The 23437-nt window shown below is 38.4% G+C and overlaps 2 protein-coding genes and 1 non-coding gene across 4 annotated transcripts; 2 read left to right on the top strand and 1 right to left on the bottom strand.

Moving 5' to 3' along the window:
• The first annotated feature begins 534 nt into the window (after positions 1-534).
• On the top strand, positions 535-7377 carry LOC102199542 (ras-related protein Rab-27B-like). Of its 2 annotated transcripts, none has more exons than XM_005753753.1 (6): positions 535-725; positions 1420-1592; positions 2878-2963; positions 5367-5470; positions 5610-5733; positions 6860-7377. In XM_005753753.1, the coding sequence occupies exons 2-6, from the start codon at positions 1440-1442 to the stop codon at positions 7047-7049; spliced, it is 657 nt and encodes a 218-aa protein (XP_005753810.1). In that variant the 5' UTR covers positions 535-725; positions 1420-1439; the 3' UTR covers positions 7050-7377. The 2 variants fall into 2 exon arrangements, with proteins under 2 accessions (XP_005753810.1, XP_005753809.1); XM_005753752.1 differs by lacking the exon at positions 535-725 and adding an exon at positions 1117-1305.
• Positions 7378-12145: 4768 nt separating this feature from the next.
• On the bottom strand, positions 12146-21118 carry LOC102199258 (sia-alpha-2,3-Gal-beta-1,4-GlcNAc-R:alpha 2,8-sialyltransferase-like). Its single transcript, XM_005753751.1, has 4 exons — positions 20557-21118; positions 17530-17652; positions 16624-17181; positions 12146-14776 (listed from the first exon to the last, which is right to left on the bottom strand). The coding sequence occupies exons 1-4, from the start codon at positions 20712-20714 to the stop codon at positions 14494-14496; spliced, it is 1122 nt and encodes a 373-aa protein (XP_005753808.1). The 5' UTR covers positions 20715-21118; the 3' UTR covers positions 12146-14493.
• A 1200-nt stretch (positions 21119-22318) lies between these two features.
• On the top strand, positions 22319-22390 carry trnac-gca (transfer RNA cysteine (anticodon GCA)). Its single transcript has one exon. It is a non-coding gene; the product is annotated as a tRNA-Cys (tRNA).
• Positions 22391-23437: the final 1047 nt, after the last annotated feature.

Genomic DNA, 23437 nt, shown 5'->3' with positions numbered 1-23437 from the left:
GTTCATATTAAACATGGTCAAACCATTTTTTGTGAGAGGCAACCAATCTGTATGTAGTTCACGTAAAGGAAGGGGGACTTTAAAAGGAGGGGTATACTAAGCTTTTAATCCTGCTTTTAACTGTTTAAGTATATACAGAAAAGATACAGAACCTGCCCAGCAATAAAGGAGGAAATTAACTGATTCCATCAATGATCAATAGTTAAGCTCAATAATGGAATAACTAAACTATAACCTTAAAAATGAGTATGAGCAGAAAGCCTCACTTCAGACATTACTGATTAACCTGACAGTGCTGACAATTGATATATATTTAAAGTTCTTTTTTTTGTACCACAGCACATATAAGTGACATAGTTTTCCTTTTTAGAAATAAAACCTTTTATAGAACTTAAAAACGTCTACAGGCTGCTTTGTTTTTAGAAGCAGGATTACTTCACTGAGCCTCCAGACGTGAGGCCCGTTTTTTTTGGTTGGACCATTTCCACTTAAATCCACAGACTATCCAGTGTTCAAAGAGCCCTTTTTCCTCGTAAATAACAGCGGAAAACACAAGGGTCTGTAAACACAGCAGAAGCTGGTATTAAACTCCTCCCTGTATCACATGTAGCACAGGGGAAAGGTTCAGGCTATGCAATGTACCATCGAATGATGATAGTGGTTATTTATTAAGAACAAGCGGTGCAACTTGTGAACGGATGTTTTCATTTTCTCCACGTAGACTGGTAAGATTTTAACGTTTTAATGGTTTGTGTGTGTTGAGGGTGTAGTATTGATGTTTGGACTATTTAGAAAATTACTAAAGTAATGTTTTGTGTTAATCTAGTCAGTCTTTTTGTTAATCATTAGAGGGTTAATTAAGCAGCATCCTTGTCACTTGATTGCACAGAGTAAGATATAGTAATATCTCTTTTAATGTAGTTTTTTTAAGTACATAAGGGAGTAAGAAAAATACTTTTAACTATTTGGCATCATTAAATGGGATTTCCCATCCTGTCTTTACTGGACTAGCCCCAGCTGACAGTGTAAGGAAAGCATTGCGATGACATAGTTGCGTCATGCACTGCTGAGCTGTCTGCCCATAGCTCTTTAAGTCAATAAAAGGACTTCTGTGTGCCAAACAAGCTGGGTTTTGCTAAGCAAAGTTAGAGAAAACTCTGGAGAGGCATTTGACTGCTCATGTGGAAGCCAGCTCCAGTCATGTGCTAGTCCTTCTCTGATCAGTGCCTAATGAGTGGGGAGTTATGACGTCCTGCTAAGCCTGTGTGATGGTCCTACAGCCTCAGACTGAGAACTGCAGCTTAGGTTGAAGAATTTAACCTTATAAGTTGTTATTTTCCCACATGTGTCTCAGCTCTCATGGTTTGGGACATGTGAAAACCAGCAAAGTGTTGTAATGTGAGCTAAACTCTGTGGCAGGTTCGGCACTCAGCTGTACAATGGCTAACTGGGACTATGACTATTTGATCAAGCTGCTGGCTCTGGGGGACTCAGGAGTGGGAAAGACCACCTTCCTCTACAGGTACACTGACAACAAGTTCAACCGCAAATTCACAACCACAGTGGGCATCGACTTCAGGGAAAAGAGAGTGGTGAGTACATGTTAATGGCATTTAAATTATAGGGAAAAAAAAATTTCAAAAACTCAGTAAGGCCAGGTAAGTCTTTTTACACATTTATCTTTTTAAGTATTTTATAATAATTGGCAGATAATGTTTGATACAGAAATAAGTGGCCATTAACTTTTAATAGAGTACACAACAAATTATTATTTGACAGGTTAATGTGGGATCACTAGAGTCAAGAAAGCATTCTAGTAGAGATATATTGTAGGAAATATAAAAGAAGCAAAGATATGTTTGAAGGGATGACCCCCAGACTCCCTCCAATATTGATCCCCACCAGTGAAATCTGTATCTTTAGTATCAAATGTTATTTAAAATGTTTTTGTTGTCTTTTTTGTTAACAGTCATATGTGGTCTTTTTTTGTTAGTTTGTTTGTTTGTTTCACTGACTTCTTGCAGCAAGTCACAATAAATTGAGGCGTTCAGGTTGCTCTATTTTAGTAGAACTTTTCACATTTATTGAAACTATTTTAAATTTTACAAGAAAGACAAAGAAAAATCTGCAAATACTCACTGGACTAAAAAACTATCTCAATCTGAGAGTGTTCTTCTTACTTAAAACAATAATAAAGAAAAAGTATGCATATAGAGGGTAAAATTATTTTCTGGCTTCATCGTCTGTTAGAAAAAATGTGTTAACTCGGGTTGTTAGTAACATGGTAATAATCTATTGAAGAAAATCTAACTAAATGTCTAATAAACACTTAGACATGCCAAACTCATCTTAGGGAAATAATTAAAACAAAATAGAGAATTACAAACCAAAAGTTTAATACTTTCTTCTTCAAAAAATATAACAAAGAACAAAATGAAATCCTGTAAATCCTTATTGAGTAAAACCACGATTTTGAAGCTGAAGTAGCAACCCTAAATGTATTTTTCCTGATGTAATCAGCTATACTGAAAATGCTAGGTTTTTATGTTATATGAAAATCTCTGTAGTCAAGTCTGTAGCCAAGAGAAAAAAGACGTCTCTATTTGCTGCTTATATGAAACTAAAACATTAGTGTGGTATTATGTTGCCAGTACAGCTATGGTCACGTTGAGTTTTGTCCATAAAGTAGACCTGTTATATCAAATTATCTATTTTGCTTGATCTCTATCATAAGTGTAACTGTGTTGCATCCGTCCACGCATCCTGCTAATCCAAAGAAATGACACAAAACGTAAAATAGAAATCGTGTAATTTGGTTTGGATGTGGAGCATTTTGAACTTTTTGAGTTGATTACTGGGCTCTGTGTATTGCTTTAGGTTTATACGGGGACAGGTGTAGATGGGGCAACTGAGAAGAACTTCAAAGTTCACCTTCAGCTCTGGGACACAGCAGGACAAGAGAGGTAATCATGAAATTTTTCTTTGTTTCATAATTCATAGTTAATATTTCATAAATAAGTGTGTGTGTGGAGGATCGAAACATTATTTATCATTTTAAAAATCTTTGCACCTGATAATTAATTCATCACACCTGGTTTATGTAGTCCATTTCATGTCCGGAATGTCCAAATTTAGCTGTCAGGCACATGATACTTTGGTATGCAGAGGGTTTCATGATTGACTAAATGACTGCAAGGTGTCCAGGTCCTGTGTTTGCAAAACAAGCTTAATTCTTCACCCTCCACTAACAGTCTTGACAGGTGGTATAAGGTGTTTGCCTTGATATGCTGTGTTTGGTTTCCTCCAAGCTAAACACTATATTGTGCATTATGGACAAACATCTCTGCTTTGGTGTCATCTGTCCAAAAGATATTGTTCCTGACATCTTGTCATTTGTTCTGACATGTTCTTTTTAGAGAGAACAACTATTGTTCAGTCTTTTGCTAATTGTATTGTCACAAACTTTCAGTGTTGGGGAGTAACGGAATACATGTGCCGGCGTTATGTATTTAAAATACAAAATACGAGTAACTGTATTCCGTTACAGGTATCGTTTAAAAAGGTGGTATTCAGAATACAGTTACTTTGTTGAAATAAATGGATTACACAGCGGTCTTTTCCTGCTTTATATGTTAAGCTATGCCCTCTCTATTTTTGGTAATTCCACACTGGTGGGAACCCAAACGAATCACATTAAGAGACTCTAATGTCTGTGTCTCAATCTCACGACCCATGTCACCCCTACTTGAAGCCCGTACAATGATGTGAAGGAATATTTTTATTATTCAAAACATTATTTAATATGAAGGCAATAGGCAGAGTGTTACAGGCATAGCCCTAAAGAATGTAGCCTCATGGGCAGTGTAGTCCGTGCTGCAGGGAGAATGGACTGCCATACTCATTATCTGTCTGTGTGCAAGGGAGGGAGAAAAAGAAGAGTGGAAAAGTACAAGTTGTCACCGACCAGAAACGGGAGCTGGAAGCATGTAAATATAAAAATAACCACTGCAGCCAAATAGAGTGCCTGACGAGCCCAGTTGTAAGTAAGCTATTAAGGCTCGACTGTACACCGTGTTCGTGTTTTCCTCCGAAACAACAAGAAGTTCAGTTGGAGCCGCCTTTCAACGCCTCTCTCTGTCTCTCGCAAAGTTCACCCAGAAAACAAAGTAAAGCTAGTTTTCGGCTATGAGCCCGACACAGAACCCGCCGTATTAGCCAGAGGTCCCTTTACTACGGTTCGGAGCCGCTGACCTGTTTTATAGTTTTCTATATGAGATCGCTGCAAAAAATGCAGCCTTACCTAATGTCCACCCTACTGTTTCTCATTTTATATTAAGATTTAAAAATCTAGTTAGTATTGGTATGGCGAGTAGCCTTCAGTAATAGTAATAAATCACACAGCAATAGTACATTCATGTAGTTGTAAAAAGCATGATAATATATTAAGTAATCCAAAGTATTCCGAATACGTTACTCTCATTGAGTAATGAAACGGAATACGTTACAATATACATTTTGGGGCTGGTATTCTGTAATCTGTAGTGGAATACATTTTAAAAGTAACCTTCCCAACACTGTAAACCTTAGCATGCTAACTGAGGCCTGTAGAGTCTGAAATTTGGCGCTTGTCTGAATTTGTTGTTTGATCTGAGAAAGGTTGTAGGATTGTGCTAACTCACCCTTCAATGCTCCAGACAAGAAAAATGCAATAGATTCTGCATTTAAAGAGATCCTCACACTTGCTGATGATCAGTTGATTAAATGTATTTGATTAGCAGCCCCCTGCTGCTACTTACCTTCCTGTAGAAGCACTAAAGGTGTAATCAGGACTGCATAGTTCTTACTTTAGTGTAGCCACTCTGATGTCACCCACTTGTTACTGAAGTCCTATTTCTTTGAGCCCTCTCCATCATAGCTTTATGAAACCAGACACCATGTGTACAAGGTGGCACAGACTTTATCAAGTAACCCACACGTTCATAAGGTAGTGGCTAAAGCATACTCTGCTTTTATCATCATACGTAATATTACGCTAAGACTTGAAACTAGTGATAAAGACCATAAACTGGAATAACTTTTGCTGAGGCCACTGAAAAACCAAACCGAAAGCTATTTTCTCTTCTTGGAACCAGAGTAGTTACCTCCTAGAAACAATGCAAGTAACATCTTCCATCCTTTATATACAGTCTGTGCTAAGAAAAAACAATTTTAGCCTTGTGGGTCTGCTGGGGATGCAGTTACAGAAATCCCAAACGCCAGTAGGATTCTTGGGACCATGAATGTTGTATTGTATTTAAATCCATTCAGCAGGTGCTTAGACATGTCAGTTTGACATCTGCTTTCTAAAAAATCTGCTTCTTCTTTAGGTTCCGCAGCCTCACCACAGCTTTCTTCCGAGATGCCATGGGTTTCCTGTTGATGTTTGACTTGACCAATCAGCAAAGTTTCCTCAATGTCAGAAACTGGATGAGTATGTTTCCACTGAGCCCCCTGTTCTGCTTCCAATCAATATATTTAGTTTTATGTTGCTGCACAGATAATAATCTCGACTGATTCTGAGTTTCTTCTCATGTATGCTGAGGCTTTACGTGACTTCCTCTGTGTTTCAGGTCAGCTGCAGGCCAACGCATACTGTGAGAGTCCAGATGTGGTGTTGGTGGGTACCAAGGCAGACGTCAGAGACATGAGAAGTGTTCACGCCAGGCAAGCCAGAGATCTGGCAGACAGATATGGGTAAGGCCTTACAAACACTGTATTAATCATAAAAATATGTCTGTACCCATAAAGAGACATAATAGTGTACTTTCATACTTGTTTTTTCATTTTTCTTTCCTCTGCGCAAACATAATTATGGCTGCTGTTTGTTTGTTTATTAATACTGCCATGGTATTAAATTAATAACCAAACTTCATGTGACAACAGTTTACAGTTTTTGTGTATGACTTTTATTGATCTTATGTCCTGTTTTATTTTTTTAATATTCAGAAGACTTATTAAACCTGACGTTCTACCACATTAAATATAAGGTTACTGTAACCTTTTTATTGCTATTGTTCTGTGGTAAATTATTATTTTATGAATTGTTTTTACTCATTTTAGCTTCTCCAATTTTAGTAGGTCTCTCAAAAAACTTTCTCTTGGCCTTCATACATTATCACCTGATTCTAGTAATAATGCCAAGTGTGCAACATAAAAAAGACATCCAGTGTGTCCTACTAGATTTCCTACAGATTTATAAATGACAGATGAGAAGGGGATAACTTTTGGACTTTTTGCTGATTTGTACACAATATCCATTATTATGAATAGATGAAAGTGGTTGCCTGAACTGATGAGTTCATTTGAGCCAGAAGTGTGAATTATCCCAAACGAGACCCCATTTTCCAAGCTGGAGCCCAAAGGGGCTTTTCAGCATGACCTACAAATACAAACTGACAGTGGGATCATTATATTTTTACAGCCTAATTGCTGAGAAAGACATTATCAGCCAAACCAAAACGAAATGACACTTTATTAAAATTGTTTTCTATCACTACTCTGGTGCCATTTTAAATTTTAAATTTAATATCATTTTATATTTATATAGCTTCATCTGGTAACTGTGACTTAGAAGTTTGTGTTTTCCACAGGTTCATGATGAGTTAATGAGTTCAGATTAGAAATTATTTTCTCTTTTCCTTGAAGATGACGGAAATCTAGTTTTAATTCTGTCACCATAAGATGGTGCTGGTCAACAGTTTTCCCTGATCTTGGATCTGTAAAAAAAACTTTTACAGCAAAGACTTATTTTGGATTGTAAAACAATCATTTTTAAGATCAGCTAATGTTTTTGTTTTTTTTTGTTCCACATTCTCCTAAGCATCCCGTACTTTGAGACGAGTGCAGTGACGGGTGCTGATGTGGACCTGGCGGTGACCACCCTGCTGAATTTGGTGATGAAGAGGATGGAGCAGAGCACATACGGGGGCCAAGGCTCAGAACCCAATGGCAGCCCCGTCTCCAGCCATGAAGTGGAGGAGGCATCTGTGAGGAGCAGGTGTGCCTGCTGATGTTGCAACCACCAGCTCCTCTTTTCTCTTTTACACCATATATCACTGCATTTTGAGATCCTACCATTTTCTCGAGATCTACAACAGCCTGTGAAATGAGACATTTGAGATCCTAAAACCAAGCAAAATATAAGCCCATACTGTACATGAAAGGAGAAGAGCTTTGGAAAGTTTCATTTAAAGCGTTATTATTGTTACAGTATAAATTCGTCTTCTAGTGTTATTTATTCACACACTTTGTATTGTCAGAAACAACATAAAAGAAAACTGCAAAATGAAACAACTGTATGTCCACTTATAAAAAACTGCAGTACTATGTAAAAGTCTTGAACCCCTTATTTCTTTATATTTTGCATCCAAGGAGCCAAACTTTCTTATTATGTTGGTCTTTACTTTCTGAAGGTCATTCAAAGTTTTTCTTTGGACACTGGCTGTTTTTAGCACATTATCTGAAGAATGTTTATTTAAGCCACTTTAGCCTGACTTATAATCATTCACCGGAAAATATGCAACTCAACAGATGAGCCAGTATTGTGTCTACACATAGGAAACAACTTGGCAAATAACCAGTCAATACCTGTGTCTTTCAAGTTCTTTCTTTACGATTGAAAACTCAATTTCTTACTTTTTAAACTGCATTTCCATATATGTCTGTTTGAAAAACATTCCTGGCCCTTATTCCCATTTTCAAGTAAAGTAGTGGTCCAAAGACTTACACAGCTCTGTGAACAGGTCGAATATTGGCTCTTTTGACATGTTTGTACAAACACACCACAGATAAAGATATGGTTTCAAACAAATGCCCCAGAGTAATTTTTATAATTCAAAAAAATAATTAAAAATATAGATAGATACAAGACAGATAGAAAAAGTAAGTACACACTGATACATTTATCTTTCTTTAAGTGTAAAATTAGGTGGTTGGGTTGCTAGTGTTTTGAAGAACTTTATGCAGTGATATTTAAACATGTGGTCTGTCTTATTTAAACCTTTGACATCTTGGGTGTGTTGTTCTTTTTGTCATTGAAATGTGCGGTGTGAGTATCTGAAGAACTTTCAGACTTTCTACAGAATCCTGTGAAATCTTTTGAAATAATCATTCCACTGTAAAGTAAATCATATACCAGTGGCAAATATAGTCCCCAAAACTCAGTCGTAGTGTGTGCAGGTAACTGTTGGTGCCAGTGCGTACATGTCTACTCTCCAAAGAGGCTCAGAATGCTGATAAAGACAAAAGCCTTCTCTGGGCATACAAAATCTAGGAAAGAGAAGACCAAAGGGTGCTTTCCAGAGGAAAGTCATACTAAGTGTGATGCATGATGTTGGAAATTATCTGGTCTGGGGTTGCTTTGCTGCCTCAGGCAGCTGGTAGTCAATGATTCCACTCAGTCACAGATAATGTGAGGAAAGTTGTCTAAAAGTGGAAGTTAAAATTATCCAAATCCACTAACTGTATATAAAAGATGGACATAGCCTCTGGCTCTGAATTCCAATTCCAAAAGACTTCCCGTTCCAAAGACGTTTTGGGGGGGAAAGGCCCTTGGCTTTCAATAAACATTTTCTTGATTAATTTATGGGCTTGTGGCAGTTTCCAGTTATATTAAACACACCCAGAAGTTCATATGTTAAAATGTATCATTTGTGATTAAAGATTTTTGATTTACAAACTGTAGATCCTGTTGTAGTCAGATCCAACACTGGGCTGGTAAGGTGTAGTTTTAAAAAGGTGTGATGGCAATGGTGAAAATACCCAGTGTGGGGCTTCACAAGAGGACTTCACTAGCCACCTACATACAGTCTATGTGTGTCCTAAGCACCACTGCAAATCCACCCAGGAACGTTGGAGGGTTAATAACAGTGTGAAATAGTCTATGCAATAAAACCTTTGAGCATTTTAGCATCTTGCAAATAGAGGAATCTTGCATGGAACAGTAGTAAAAACGCAAGAAGCTGAAATTCGGGGACAATAAAAATGTCTCTACATGTTCAGGCAATTTTTGTTTTTTGTTTTGTGCATTTATATTCAATATACGTATTTGTTGTGCCTGGAAATGAACAAATAAATGAAATGAAATGAAATGAAAGTATATGTGACTTTATGTGTAGCCACTATTTCAAGCAGAATAAGATTTTTGTGTGTGTAAATATATTGCAAAGCCAGCAATTTCATTTAGTTTATGTAGTTGTTGTTAGTTTACTTTTTAAAAAAAATATTTTAATCTCCAAATGGGTCATACCAGAGAAAAATACTGTTTATTTGACACGTTGAGGCATTGATGGAAGGAATATGCAGGCACATAATGTATATTTATCATGGAATATAATCAAAAAACATTTACTGTAGGACATGGTTTCTTACTTGGATGATTGCTGTTGATCGAACAACCAGGATAGTACAGTCACTTACATGATTTATGACTTTTATACAACATGTACATAAGCAGCATAATGGAACAAAATCGCCATGCAGATCAAACACAAGTACAGAAATGTTAAAGGGTTGTTAAAGAACAAATCCTGTATAGTGCTCAATTTGGAATAAACACATTTAATGTTTAGGTAATGCACATCACTGTCTGGTCATTTAAACATACTGTAATGCACAAAAAATATATATTACTCTGACTGGAATACAATCATCACAGAGTTTCTTGGCATCAGCATATTTTACACACATTCTGCACATTGATTTTTAATGTTACGAGAAATTTTCTTAGAGGAGGAAGTGCCCAGCAGTATACCACTGGATATTTCCAACAAATAACTCTGAAGGAGGACATTCATAGCTTTACAAGGAAATTCTACAAATGTAGTTAATTAGGGAAATCTCCGCAAAACAGTGGCCATTAGGCAAGTGTCAGCCCTAAAAACCTCAAATGTTTGTGGGGTTACCCTAGTGTTCTGAAGCCAAAGTGCCTCAAACTTGTATTCCTTTTGCATCCAGCAGGGGGCGACTCCCTTGACTTCCTGTCCTATTACATAGAAATATGGAAAAACACCCTTCGCTCCTTCAGTCTGTGACATTTATAAACATTTTTATCATTACTTAATCAACTCAATAGTTTAGTTTTGTAAGTTATGATCAGGATATTGCAAGTTGTTAGCCAATGAGAATATATGTACGCAGCCAGATCCAGCCCTCACTTGCCACAGGCAGTCTCAAAACACCAAGGTGGTCACGGCGAAAACACTTAGCTTGAGGCTTCATATTCAGACTTTACAAATCAGTGGAGGTGTGCAGGGCTGCCACTTTCATTTTTTATACTGTCTACTGCCATTAGTTTTCATAGAGCTTTCACAAATCAGTTTCCATTATTTCTCTTAAGCACATGGTCTTTGGTGTACCTACAAAACATTCAGTGAAGGGACTGCTTAAATTATTCTTACACATCTATAACAATCAAAGTCCTAAAATTTGGCTGTCTTTTTACAAGATGTGCAGTTTCATGGTTGTTGCTTTTAATGTCGTGACTGCACTGTGATTTAAAGGTTAGACACACAAGTTAACGATTTGAATTAGTTCGTTTGAACAAGACGAAAGAACAGACACTACATATGGTAAATGTGCATGACTGCATTTCTCTGTGTGTTAAACCTCAGCCTAAGCTGGAATTTGCAACAAGGAGCACATGTTGCAGAGTCATGGGATGGTCATGTGGCCAGCTTTTATTGTTTGGGTCCAGTCTTCCTCACCCCCATATCCACCAGTCTGTTTCAGTCTGGCACGATAAGGTGGACTGTTTAAGACCCCAGGACTATCTACAGTTATAAAAAATAAAGCTTGTTCATTTTTAAGTTGATCTGTAGAAGTTTGGTCCCATGTGGAATACAGCGTTCTTTTTAGCCTTCAAACAGCTCTCATACAAAGACACCAGTGATATTCTTAAGGAATACACCACCAGGAATACAAACAATAGCAAATGACTAAATTTTACCCTTCAAAAAGGTTGTATAAAACTAGCCTAAAAGATCTGTTAGTGCCTCACATGCATTACCACTTAAATATTTCATGCTGTTTGTACAAGATGCAATAAGCCATATAACATTCATTCATTTTATCTTGCATCACGAATATTGAATTTGATACAGTTACGTTCGGAATAAAGAAAATTTCTTCAGTCAACAAAATAGTGAAGTTCAATCGTCGTTTGGGACATAGTGGGAAACCTCAAGATCGGTTATTATTTAAAAAAGTTCTATTTCCTGATGTTTTAAGCCACACTTGAGCCATGATTTACATCACAAGGTGGTCCGAGTCTGGTAGCCCCTGGTCAAAAATGATTTTTGACATTTGTTTGTATGCTTAAACCAAGCTTGTGTTTACTAAGTGAGAATTTAAGCATACATATTGAAGCATGTTGCATAAATATGTTGTTAGTAAATAATAAATATCATAACCCACTTAGACTCTCTCATGTAACTAGCTAGCTAACATTAGCTCCCTAATGTTTCCATTTAGGCAGGAGAAAAAGAAACAATCTGAATGTGTAAACATAAACTTACAAGATCTGAAATTATATCATGTAAAAGCAAAACTACATTCCACTAAACAGCATTAAGTAGGCTAGCATAATCAACTATGCACAACTCCCTTTAAGCTAACAGTGTGCTAACCACAAAACCGTTCAGATTTGGAAGATATGTTACAGCTCAATAATAAAGTCTTTACTAATGATGATTTGGGGGTTTTTCTGTTTGGAAACGACCAACATTTTCACATATTTCCACAAGGTTGCTAGGTCAGTGCTTTCTATTTTGGCCTAGGACACCCTCGCAAAAGCGATTCTTAATCTCAAGAGTTCAATTCCTGGTACACTTAAGGTAGACATACAACTTCCTCACTGAGCATTTTTTTAGCAGTTGGTTGGTTGCTCATGAACACTTCAGGCATTTGGTTGTGTAGGTCAGTGGTCCCCAACCTTTTTTGCGCCATGGACCGGTTTATGGCCGACAATATTTTCACGGACCAGTCTTTCAGGGGTTGCGGATAAATACAACAAAATAAAACCAGTACTGGTACCAGAAAAACAAGAAGATTTATTCATAACACACGGGAAAAGACCCAGAGAAACCGAGTTAACAATAAAACCGATAAAAAACCCTGAAAACCATAAATTACATAAATCACACCCAAGCCTCAACTTTTGCGGCCCGATACCAAACGACTCGGGGACCGGTCCGTGGCCCAAAGGTTGCGAACCGCTGGTGTAATTAACCCTCTGAAGTATTTACCAAGTACTCATTTATCCACTGAGAAGTCAGCAGGGCTCCTGAACAGGGCTAATTAACCTTGTTTCACTAAAATCTCACCAATACTCTGGGAGTAAGTAGCAATCCAACACTGCACTGCACCACATTCAAGAGCAATGCATGCTGGTGCCCAATGGCTCCCAACAGAAATCCTTATATCAACACACAAACGCAAACAAGAGAGTGTGAGGGAGAGAAGCAGAAGCCTCTTTTACTATTCTTCCTGTCAGTTTGCAGGGAAACACTTGCTGTCAACCACAAACAATTATCACGTATCACTTAAAACCAACCAAAGTAACAATCCATCCACATCTGTGCTCCATTTTGCACATACCCATAGTCAATTTAGCACACCCAGGCATCCACACACTCTACCCACTTATATAGTAGATGCATTTATACTTACTTTATATTTCACTGTTTATTTAAAAATAGCATGACTGACTATTTTTCGTATAAGCTTTGATTTAGATGCTTCACCTCACTTTCCCACTCCTTTCTGTAGTTTATATATGTATACATTTAACCCACTGTGGCAGCATCTTCTCACTGATATCTGACATAACATAGCAGCAACTGGAACATAAAGTCTTAGTATTTCACGTCATGGCAGACAGTCCGCCATGACAATTTCGGATTAGGTCAAATACGTACACTCTTGGGTTTTATTGTGAACTATCATTTAAAATGCATATTTTTTAAATCATCAAAAAGGATCCCAAAACAGCCTAAATTTTGTCCGACATAATTTTAACCATCAAGGTTAAGCTTAAAACTGTGTGGAAAACCCACTCTGGCAACACTCGTGCCTTTAAATGTGAAATAAATATTTTTACCTAATAACTTAGGTTTGATTAAGAGTGGAAATAAATAGCTTGGCTCTTTTGAAGGATCATAAATTTTGGTTGGCAGATCTTTTAAAACTCACAAAATAGCATCTTGCATCTGCACGGGTAAATATTTTTAGACAATGTGTGAAAGATTTGCAGTTTTACAGAGTGGTTAGGTCAGGGATTACCATGTTTTGGGTTTGACCAGTGGCTTCCTGAGGTCCCAATTTAGTAAGCTAAGTTTTAAACTAGCTTAGGTACGATATTCAAACTTGGTAATAGAATAGAATAAACCTAGAATAAACCTTTATTATCCCACAAATGAGAAATCTGGGATTTAATCATGAATTGGCAAATAGATGGAGCTGTTGCTCCAGTCTGTCATGTATTTTGATAATATTTTAATTGTAAACATCGGTTCTTTTATACATGATGATAACAAAACTTGATGATCTCTTATCAGAAATTACTTGGCTAAATTTGATCCTAAATCAAGTAAGTTTACCATTACATATATTTTCATTGTTACTGATGGAAAATTATCCTCCTAGTCTTTTTGGTAGATTTTGGAAATGTCTCATTTTCTCAACACCTACGTAATGAAGGCCGGTAACACGTTCTGCAGTTCTGATCTAATGATCACAAAACACCTCTCCATGAATTTATGGCTTATTGTTGGAATGTTGATTATTATTCCAAAAATTTTGAAGTGGACAGTCAGGCTGTCTACAGAAAAAAAGACACACATATATTTATATAGAGTACAATCTTGTAAACAAATACCATCTTCTAGAGCAGTGCAGATTGTCTGACACCTCGTGGGGGAAAAGGCCTGAAAACAGGAACTGCACCTCTCTGGAGGCATTAAATCTGATTACAAAAAACACTGATCTAACTCCTTCCCTGAGATTAGGCAGTGATTTCAGTGTACAGAATTGGTATACTGTTGTAAAGGTGATTAATCGATCTGTTTCAAGCAGAAGTGGAAATTTACTGCGTCCCCACAGCTGAATCCCCCGTAGACTCCAGTTAAAATAGATGTCTGTTTGGCTCAAACTATTTAGCCAGCAGTCATGCAAAGGAGAATAATGAAAGCAACTGAGCTGCATGAAAGCCCCTAACTGTGGTGCTGAACACAACATGTTGAATGAATAACAACGCTGGGATCTGCAGCTCGAGTGAGCCTGACATCTTCATGTAAAATTACAACGTGACACGAGTGTGTGTTTGCAGGATGATCATAAACTGCCTAAACACTTATCATGCTTATCATGTGTGCCACAACAGAAGTTTGAACTGAGCTGATGTATGTCGGTAATGGTCTCTGGAGTCACGTCTTAAACCATCCCGGACTCATCGAATGTCTAAGAGCAGTGCGTCAAGCTGAGTTTGATCACGCCTTCCCTGTGCAGCTTGTAGAGCAGCTTGAACTCGCTGGGCAGCTGGTGGGTTTCCTGCCACTTAGTGGTGAATTTGGTCCCTTTCTTGTCGTAGTAGTGGTACGGCAGATCCTTGCCTGTGTTGGGATCCCAGCCAAAGGGCCAGAAGCCGTAGAGGTGGATCTCGTCACATATTGCTGAGGCCAGGGTGTACATGAGAATACCAGTGCTGAGACGCTTGGGAGAGAGGTTTTTAGTCTTCCAGTATCTGAGAAGAAAACAAATAGATCACAAATTGACTGTAACTTTGTGTTGTCTGTTCAACATTTTATCATGTGATGTACAATTAAGCACATACATGTTTGGATGGTGATACAATTTTTGTGATTTTGTGTCTGTTCACCACCACAATGAGTTTTAAATCAAATAGTCAAGATGTGATGGAGGTGCAGATTTTCCATTTTAAATCAAGCAGTTTAACAAAAGTATTGATGTAACTAAAGTACAACCAGTCATTCACCAACTAATTATAGGCCTGTGTGGTCATGGTTTTAGTGTTTGCCACACTTTAAATAAAACTACCATGTTGGTGACACCAGGATTTCAGAAATACTCCCACAATATGCCCACATTTACATCAGTCGGTGGTGTCATATCAATGCTTTCATATTAGCGGTGGATTAAATTGGTCTTTGTACTGCCTGTGGTTCAGTTTTACTTGTTACATATTAACAAGACATCCAATAACTCTCTGATTTTTAGCTCATCTGGCCAAAGGACAGCGGCCAGGTGTCTTTCCATCTGTCCATTTCATAGTTCATAATAATTATTATTCCTTCAAGATTACCACACAGGTTTTTGTGAGATTGCGCAATGATCAACAATTGAATGTGATCAAGGTCAAGGTCACATGCATTTTCAAAGAATCACTTACTTGCTCCCAGAGCATTGGTCACATTTTAGTGAAACACGATTCATTTGTCCTGTTTAGGAGCCTCCCTGACTTCTCAGTAGATTTCAGTTCTCATTAGTTTGTGTAATACAGCCAAACAATAACAACAAAACTTATAGGTTCTGTGATTCACATATTACAATAACCTGTCAATTGTGATGGATCATGAGTCGGATGAGCTAAAACATCACTGGCATTCCAGTTATTGTTATCCTGTTTTTTCCTTTTGCATGTGCATCCTGTGTTCCTGTGTGCACTTCTTTGTCTGCATGAGTTTTGTCCTGGTCCCTCCTTCACTTATTTCTTGTTTTATTTTGAAGGTCATATCCTCAGGTGGTTGTCTGTGTGTGTGTTTTTTTTACTGCCTTCCTCTGTTCTTTTCCCAGCTTTGTTAGTGTCCCTTCACTCGTACTGTGTATTTAGTTGCTGTCTTTCCTTTTGGTTTTAGTAAGATTATAGTTTTTGCAAACCCTGTGTTTTCTCTGCTAGATTTCTGTGTTTGGGATTTGTGTTAGTTTCTCATTTTGAGATGTTTCTTCATGGATTTAAGTTGTTTTTAGGCTTTTTGGCTGCCAATAGAAGCAGCCTGTTTTATTTTGTTTTGTTTCTTTTTCTTCAGTGTGACATAAACCTCTCTGTTCAGTCAATAAAGTTAGAAAGCATTTCTACACCTAACAGATAAACATTTCTCTGAGCAACAGGTGGAGAGCAGAAACTGGGTGACAAGGAATGTGAATATAAAGAGCTGCAGGAACCTGGAACTGATTGAGGATTTTGCATGACTGGTTGACCTGGGATTTTTCAGTGGATGTGTGGTTTGAAATAAGGAAATAAGGTTTTTGGTTAACAGAAGCTTTAGCTATTTTAACATTGTGTCCCATAGTATAAAATTTAAAACTACAGACCTATGATAGGTCTATAGTCTACTGTCATTTATTCATAGACTTACAGTACAGTATTGCAGTACAGTAGCATGATAGTCTTTATAAAGGCTGCAGTAAATTGTGAATTCTGATGATTATTAAGCATAATAAAAAATTCTTTATTGCGGAAATGTTTCATTTTCTGTGATAATTAAAAAGCCTATGGAAAAATCACATTGGTTTCCAGGTTTGCCTAAAAAATCCTCCATCCCTGCAAAGCTCAACAGAATCAGATCTTACTTGTTCACGTCGTGCATGATATTTCCTGGCCAGGCCAGTTCAATCTTCAGCTGTCCCTTGTGCTCCACAAAGAAATCCACCAAGGTCCGAGTTACTGTAGCTGAGGTATGAAGGAAGAAGGCAGGGATCCACAGGATGGCTCCCTCCAGTTTCTTTAGGTTGAGGAAGAAATTATTTCTGTCTTGAATGGTCAGCAGGTTATTGTAATACCTCTCCAGGATGCTGGGGTTAAAGGTGGTCAGGTTGGTCTTCTTGCCTACATCCTTGGAGTAGATGTCGGTGGGGGCAAAGTTGCAGCGGAAGACAAAATCGGCTTGGTCAATTTCAGGGCCACAGTGGCTGCCGGTAAGAATGCCACTATTTCCCACCACGGCACACATGCTGTAGTGCTTATTGAGGATGGGAGAGGTGTCGGGAAGCAGGGATTTGAAGTTGTTACTGATGGAGAAAACATACTTGTGGCTGGAGTAGTCAAAGTGCATCAGCTGGCCAACACGCACGCTGTTCTTCGTAAGGGAAAAGTTGTTGGGAATGTCGATGTAGTTGAAGATATCTTTCCTGAAAAAAAAAAAGATGTTAAAAAAAAGTCCAAAACCAATCACAGCGACTACATCCCTTTTTTTATTTACAGAATGTTACAGGCACATACATACATACATACATACATACATGCATGCATACATGCATACATATATATGTGTACACATATATCCCATATAACAAATATGCAAAATTAGACACACAAACAATTCACTTGTTGGTTTTGAATGTTGGTTGGACAACACAAGCAAACAGAAGACAAAATGAAGAGGAAGGATGTTTTATGCTGTCTGATTTCCAGACCAGAAAATACTCAAGTTTCACAAAGAAGACAAGCAGAATTCAGTTAGGAGTCAAATCTTTTACCTCTGATGATAAAAAGCTGTCTTGTTGAACTTCCATTTGGACGGTTTTCCTTGGAGCTCTTCGTTTAGGGCATTAGTTAAGGGGATGAAAGAGGGATCCAGGAAATTCATGGCGAACTGAGACCTGAAATTAATGTCCACAAAACATTGGAAGCTGAGTCATCATGTAATAACAGCAGCAGCTATACTGGCTGCGGTTTAGAAAGATCCAATCAGATCTGCTCCTGGCACACTTTGGTCAATCTGCTTTTCATATCAGTCCCTCAAAAGACTTTCATGTTTAGAATAATTACAGTTAAAAATGTTCAAATGATTCAACTGTTTTTTTGTTTTTTCTCTTTAAAGAGGAGAGTGGGAAAAATGAAAATATTTAGATATTTTTCTAGTTAAAACTTGGATTCATGTTAAGACTTGGGCACTAGTTTTGTATTAATAAAGGAAATGTGGAAATCACACTTAATACATTTCCATTCCCTTTATGTAAGTTACCTTGAGTTATTTTTCTGTATACGTAGTATATGGTCAACAAGTCCAGCACCTTGGACAGCTTTATGTTTGATTTAAAGGAGGCATAAATGAGTTTAGACCCCTTTGGGTTTTTATTTTATTTATTTATTTTGTAGACACCCCCTAAAAACTATTATTAGTATTAATTGTGGTGTATTTTATTATTATTTTCTGGAATTATCTTCTAATGGTTTGTTTTCCTAACTTTTCTATTGACAGCAGTACAGGAAAGAATGAAAACAGGTTTTATGTCCAGCATTGTTGATGTCATGATGTTACTGAGCGCTCACACACAGGCGTGGCTCGTGGCTTCTCAAGAATAATAAGACTTTTGTTGCTGCAGCAGAAAGAACACGAAGAGATAATTACGTGACACAAATCAGTGATGCAGAATTAAAACACACTTTAACTGAAATACAACAAAACATTGCCATGACTTATAAAACACATGTGCATTATTATTTTAGTTTGTTAAAAATTTCGATTCCTATTCTGATTAAATTGGGTTTCAGTGTTTGTTTACGATATGCTCCAGATCCAGGTGGCAGCAAGTCAAAAGGATGTTACCTGTCTATGTCCTGCAGCAGCCTGTATTCAGTTTGAATATTGCTATAAAATGATATGGATCAGTTTGTCTTTCATTCACTATAACAATTCACCAAAAATGATAAAGCTGTAGCTTCTGTTTTACCCACATTCGCATAACTAAGCAGTGTGTTGTCTTTTTGTCGACAACTAACCCTAACCCCCTAACCCTCTTATAATAATTATTATATTATTATATTTTTGTCATTTTCCAGTTTCTATTTGAGTGAGGAGGATGGAGAGCGAGGGGGAGGACAGAGAGATCCTACAAGAAAAGTAAAAAGGAGGGAGCAAATAGTCAAGGTAGCTGGAAAAACAAAAGTTATTTTTCATATGCAGTTTTTTTATGTAAATGGTAAATGGCCTGTATTTGTATAGCGCTTTACTAGTCCCTAAGGACCCCAAAGCGCTTTACATATCCAGTCATCCACCCATTCACACACTGGTGATGGCAGATACATTGTAGCCACAGCCACCCTGGGGCGCACTGGCAGAGGCGAGGCTGCCGGACACTGGCGCCACTGGGCCCTCTGACCACCACCAGTAGGCAACGAGTGAAGTGTCTTGCCAAGGACACAACGACCAAGACTGTCCAAGCTGGGGCTTGAACCGGCAACCTTCCAATTACAAGGCGAACTCCCAGCTCTTCATGGAGGCTGTTGTGCTTTCCAGTAGCACACTTAAAAAAGAGTTTGTATTGTATGAATTCAGAAACCTTTACATAAAAGAACTCTATTATCAGTTTGTTTTGTGTGATTTTCTAGTGTCTGTACTGAATAATGATACTTTAAATGCTTGATGATTTGGTGAACTGAAATAATGTTGTGCATGTTTCTCCGTTATTGAGTGTGTCATGAATCTCTGTGTACAGGCAGGAGATTGGACCCAAAATGCAGGACCCACAACACACAAAATACAGCTTTATTTACTGACTCAAAGGAAAGATATCAAACTAAACTAGACTGGGAAAATATAAACTAAACTTTACCGAAAGGCACACAAGGGATCACACAGCATGAGGGACGGCGCGACATGGAACATAGGGAGATTCTGACATAAATACACAGAAGGTAATGAGGGACGTGGCAACACACGGGGAGCACAGATGATGAGGGTTACACATAACAAGACAGGGAGGACACGGAACTGACAATACTGACCCAAGACGCGGACCTTAAACGCAACACAGGAAGGACACAGAGACGCAGACAGGAGGGGGGGAGAGAGATCACGGGGAGATCACAGACATAACAGGCTGGGGAAACACGATAAACATGATGGAATAAAACACAAGGGGAAAAGGGCACACGAATTCACAATTAAATAAACACAAACACACAAAGGGGGACAGAGGGCAAAGACATAAGGGGAAATCTGATCAACCATAGGCTGCTGAACAGACAACTTAGGGATCTTAAGAATGCAAATGAACTTAATACAGAATGACAAAACTCACAAAACTCAAAACACTGGGTCAGAAGTCCCGGGACCATGACAGAGCCTTTGCCTGAGTTTGATAACTAAAGAGTCCGCCTTAAAAACGGGTGGATTCGATTAAAATCTGATCAATAACTCTAAATTATTCATTCTTAGACACTACACTTAGACACTATAATAGGTCATCCAATTAATTGGGTTGCTTTTGAAAGTAACGTTGTAATGTTTATTCAATTAAATGGAGGTTTGCAAATGTGAAAAGGATTGATTACATTTGGAAACAGCATACTCCATTAACATTAATTACAAGGTACTGCGTGAATGACATTATGATTGGAAGCTGAGGCCCACTTAAAGTTTGAACCTAGACAGCAAGTATATATAGAAGGTAAAGTATGAAGTCTGGAGTCGTGCACAAAAGGCCACACTGTTTACATCAACCCAATTCTGCATCTGATCATCCATCCTCATTGTGATGGAAAAAAAAAATCTCACTCACCGAAAGCCTGCATGAAACATAATCCTCGGGCCTCCCATGTAGTATTTGGAGGAGGAGAAGAGGCTGTCTTTTCTCAGAGACACGTAGCTGATGAGGGATAAAATGAGCACGGCGACGCACAGAATAACCAAACCCAGGGCCTTGGCGATGCGGACCATCTTGGGAGCGTTTTCATTCCTTGTATGTAGCTGCAGCGAGGTGTTGGCCTGCGTTGTTATTCCCGGGTCTGCACAGCGCTGCCGCCCGTCTGAAAAGCACACATAAACTGGCGCTCATCGGCTCATATAATCGTGTAAAATGGACGGGTGGTGATTTTCTGCGGCTGCATGATAAGGATGCCGCTGCTCGGTCCGCGCTCATTCCTCTTCCTCTCCTCTGCGGCTCGAAACCATCCAGGCTGCCGGGTTAATCAAGGAGATGGGAGCAGAAATGCGTGTCAACACATCCCAGACAGCTCCACCGCAAGCCGCGTACTTCAGCAGCACCAGCTGCACCAGCAGCATCACCACCTCCAATCCCACCCCCTCACACTCACGCTGATGCAGCTTTCGGCACAAAGAGACGCTTGTTCGGTAATTAGTTGAATGGGGCTGGCAGAAGATTTAAAAGTTCCGAGCATCAGTCTAATAAGTTAAGTCATGCGCACTGGAATTTAATCTCGATATCCCGGCAGGGCATACATTTTAGTATTTAACTGTATTTTCGTTTTATGGAGTTTTCTTACTGTACAAGACTTTCTGGGCCACCTGTGTTACTTCATCAATTCACTTACTATGTACAGGTATTGCTGTCAGATGGTAAATAGAGCGGTAAATAGACTGCAGCATGCATTTAACACAGGGGGCATCCGGACTTAAACCAGAGACCTCTTGATCTGCAGTCAAATGCTCTACCAGTGAGCTATACCCCCTATTCCCTTTCACGTGTTTAAATTGTTTGTTTCTATACATATATACAGTTTATCCAGTCTAACGTATTCCTGTAGTACAAACCTGATACTGTCGATTTTGATTGTTTGTTAAACAGTAACACAAACAACAGCATCTGGATTTGAACTGGAGACAATCTAAGCTGCAGTGCTCTTCCACTGAGTTATCCCCCCTGTGTATGACTGCACACAGTTCCACAGTGTGGAACTTGAGGTCTCATCTTTCAGTTGTGGCGCTCTTGGCTTGTTTTCTAATGCATTCTGATATTTAATCTCAACACTGAAGCTCAAATGAAAAGCAGGTAAAAGCTGAGTAATTTATTAGGGTGAAAACAATCTGCGGTCATACAAATAAAGTTAATGGGTTTTATATACTGGGTTTTAACTGATTGAATTTCCTTTACTGTCTTTTTGGTGCTGAAAAGTACACAAAACAAAAGCAAGCACAGGTCAGAATTTAGAACAAAAAATAAATGATAAAATGTGTGAGAGGAGCAGATCATCTGCTCACATATCATCATATCCTTATTGTCACAATAAAGCCTCTGCATGTCCTGCTTCTTTAGCCAGTGTTAGCACACTGGCACACTGTTGGACAGCAGCTGACATTAAGAATTTTATCTGCCTTTCAGAGATGTTTTTACAGGTTGACTGGCAGGAAAGATTTACTTTTACTCTTTTATAGAGAGACCTAAGTGCTATTAGATTAATGAATCTGCAGAGTGTGATTTTGTCATCTAGGCAGTCTTCTAAAGGAGAACTCTTGATCTGCAGTGACCTATAGTGTGTGCCTCTCAATGACTCTCTACAATAGCAGTGATTGGCAGGGATTTTGGGGGTATAGCTCAGTGGTAGAGCATTTGACTGCAGATCAAGAGGTCTCTGGTTCAAGTCCGGATGCCCCCTTTTTTTATATATCAGAATTGCGTTTATTGACCATGTATATGCACCATGTATCACTGTTTAACAAACAGTATCAGGTTTGTACTACAGGAACTATATAGATAAATACATAGATAGATATAGATATATAGTTTAAGCTAAAGAGTTCCTGTAGTACCAACCTAATACTTAAAAAGTGATATTAAAAAAAAAAAGGTGGCACCCAGATTTGAACCAGTGACCTCTTGACCTATGGTCAAATGCTCTGCCACTGAGCTACACCCCCTAGCAAGCAGCTCTGAATCATTAACACTGGTTCTCAAGCGATCTACAGTTGAACACTACCACTGAGCTTTACCACTGTAATCTTGACACTGAGGCTCAAGTCAAAATAAAATAAAATCCAAGTGATTTATTTGACTAATAACAGTCTGGGTCTATAGATAAGTAGGAAATAGTCCTCTACTGCATGACTTTTTAATTTTTGGGGAAAACAATATTTCTCCTCCCCACAGATATTGGTTTGTTGCTTCAAGGCAACACTGTGCGATAAGGATAGTATAACAATAAGTAAGTTATTCTATAATAAGTTGTATTAGTACAAGGATGAACAAATAAATAAACAACAAATAAACAATGTAAACATTTCACAGAACAATAAAACACCAAAATACATCCAACATTTGACCCTAACCCCATGCATGCGCACCGCACACACACACACACATGTTGTGTTTCCATCACTTTTGGGGACATTACATTAACTTACATTCATTTCCTGGAGACTTATCCTGATCCTACCCATCACAAGTCCCTGCCTGAACCTTACCCTAACCCTGACTCAAGCCTTCACCCTAAAATTAAATGATTTACCTTGCAATTTGTCCCCATAAAGTAGGTGAGACCTCACAATGTGAGTGTGTAAACAAATTTGTGTCCCCACAACAATAAGTAATACACGACCACACACACACCCACACAGCAAAATTGGTATGGCTCGGATCAGGCCCACACAATGTGCTTACACATGGCCCACATACCGCAAAGAATGACGGCCCTTTGGTGGCCCAG

This window comes from Pundamilia nyererei, unplaced genomic scaffold (genome assembly GCF_000239375.1).
Source record: "Pundamilia nyererei isolate P.nyererei 1_Seehausen unplaced genomic scaffold, PunNye1.0 scaffold00460, whole genome shotgun sequence".
NCBI lineage: Eukaryota > Metazoa > Chordata > Actinopteri > Cichliformes > Cichlidae > Pundamilia > Pundamilia nyererei.
Note: the sequence above shows the minus strand (reverse complement) of the source record. Positions and strands in the feature narration are given on the sequence as shown.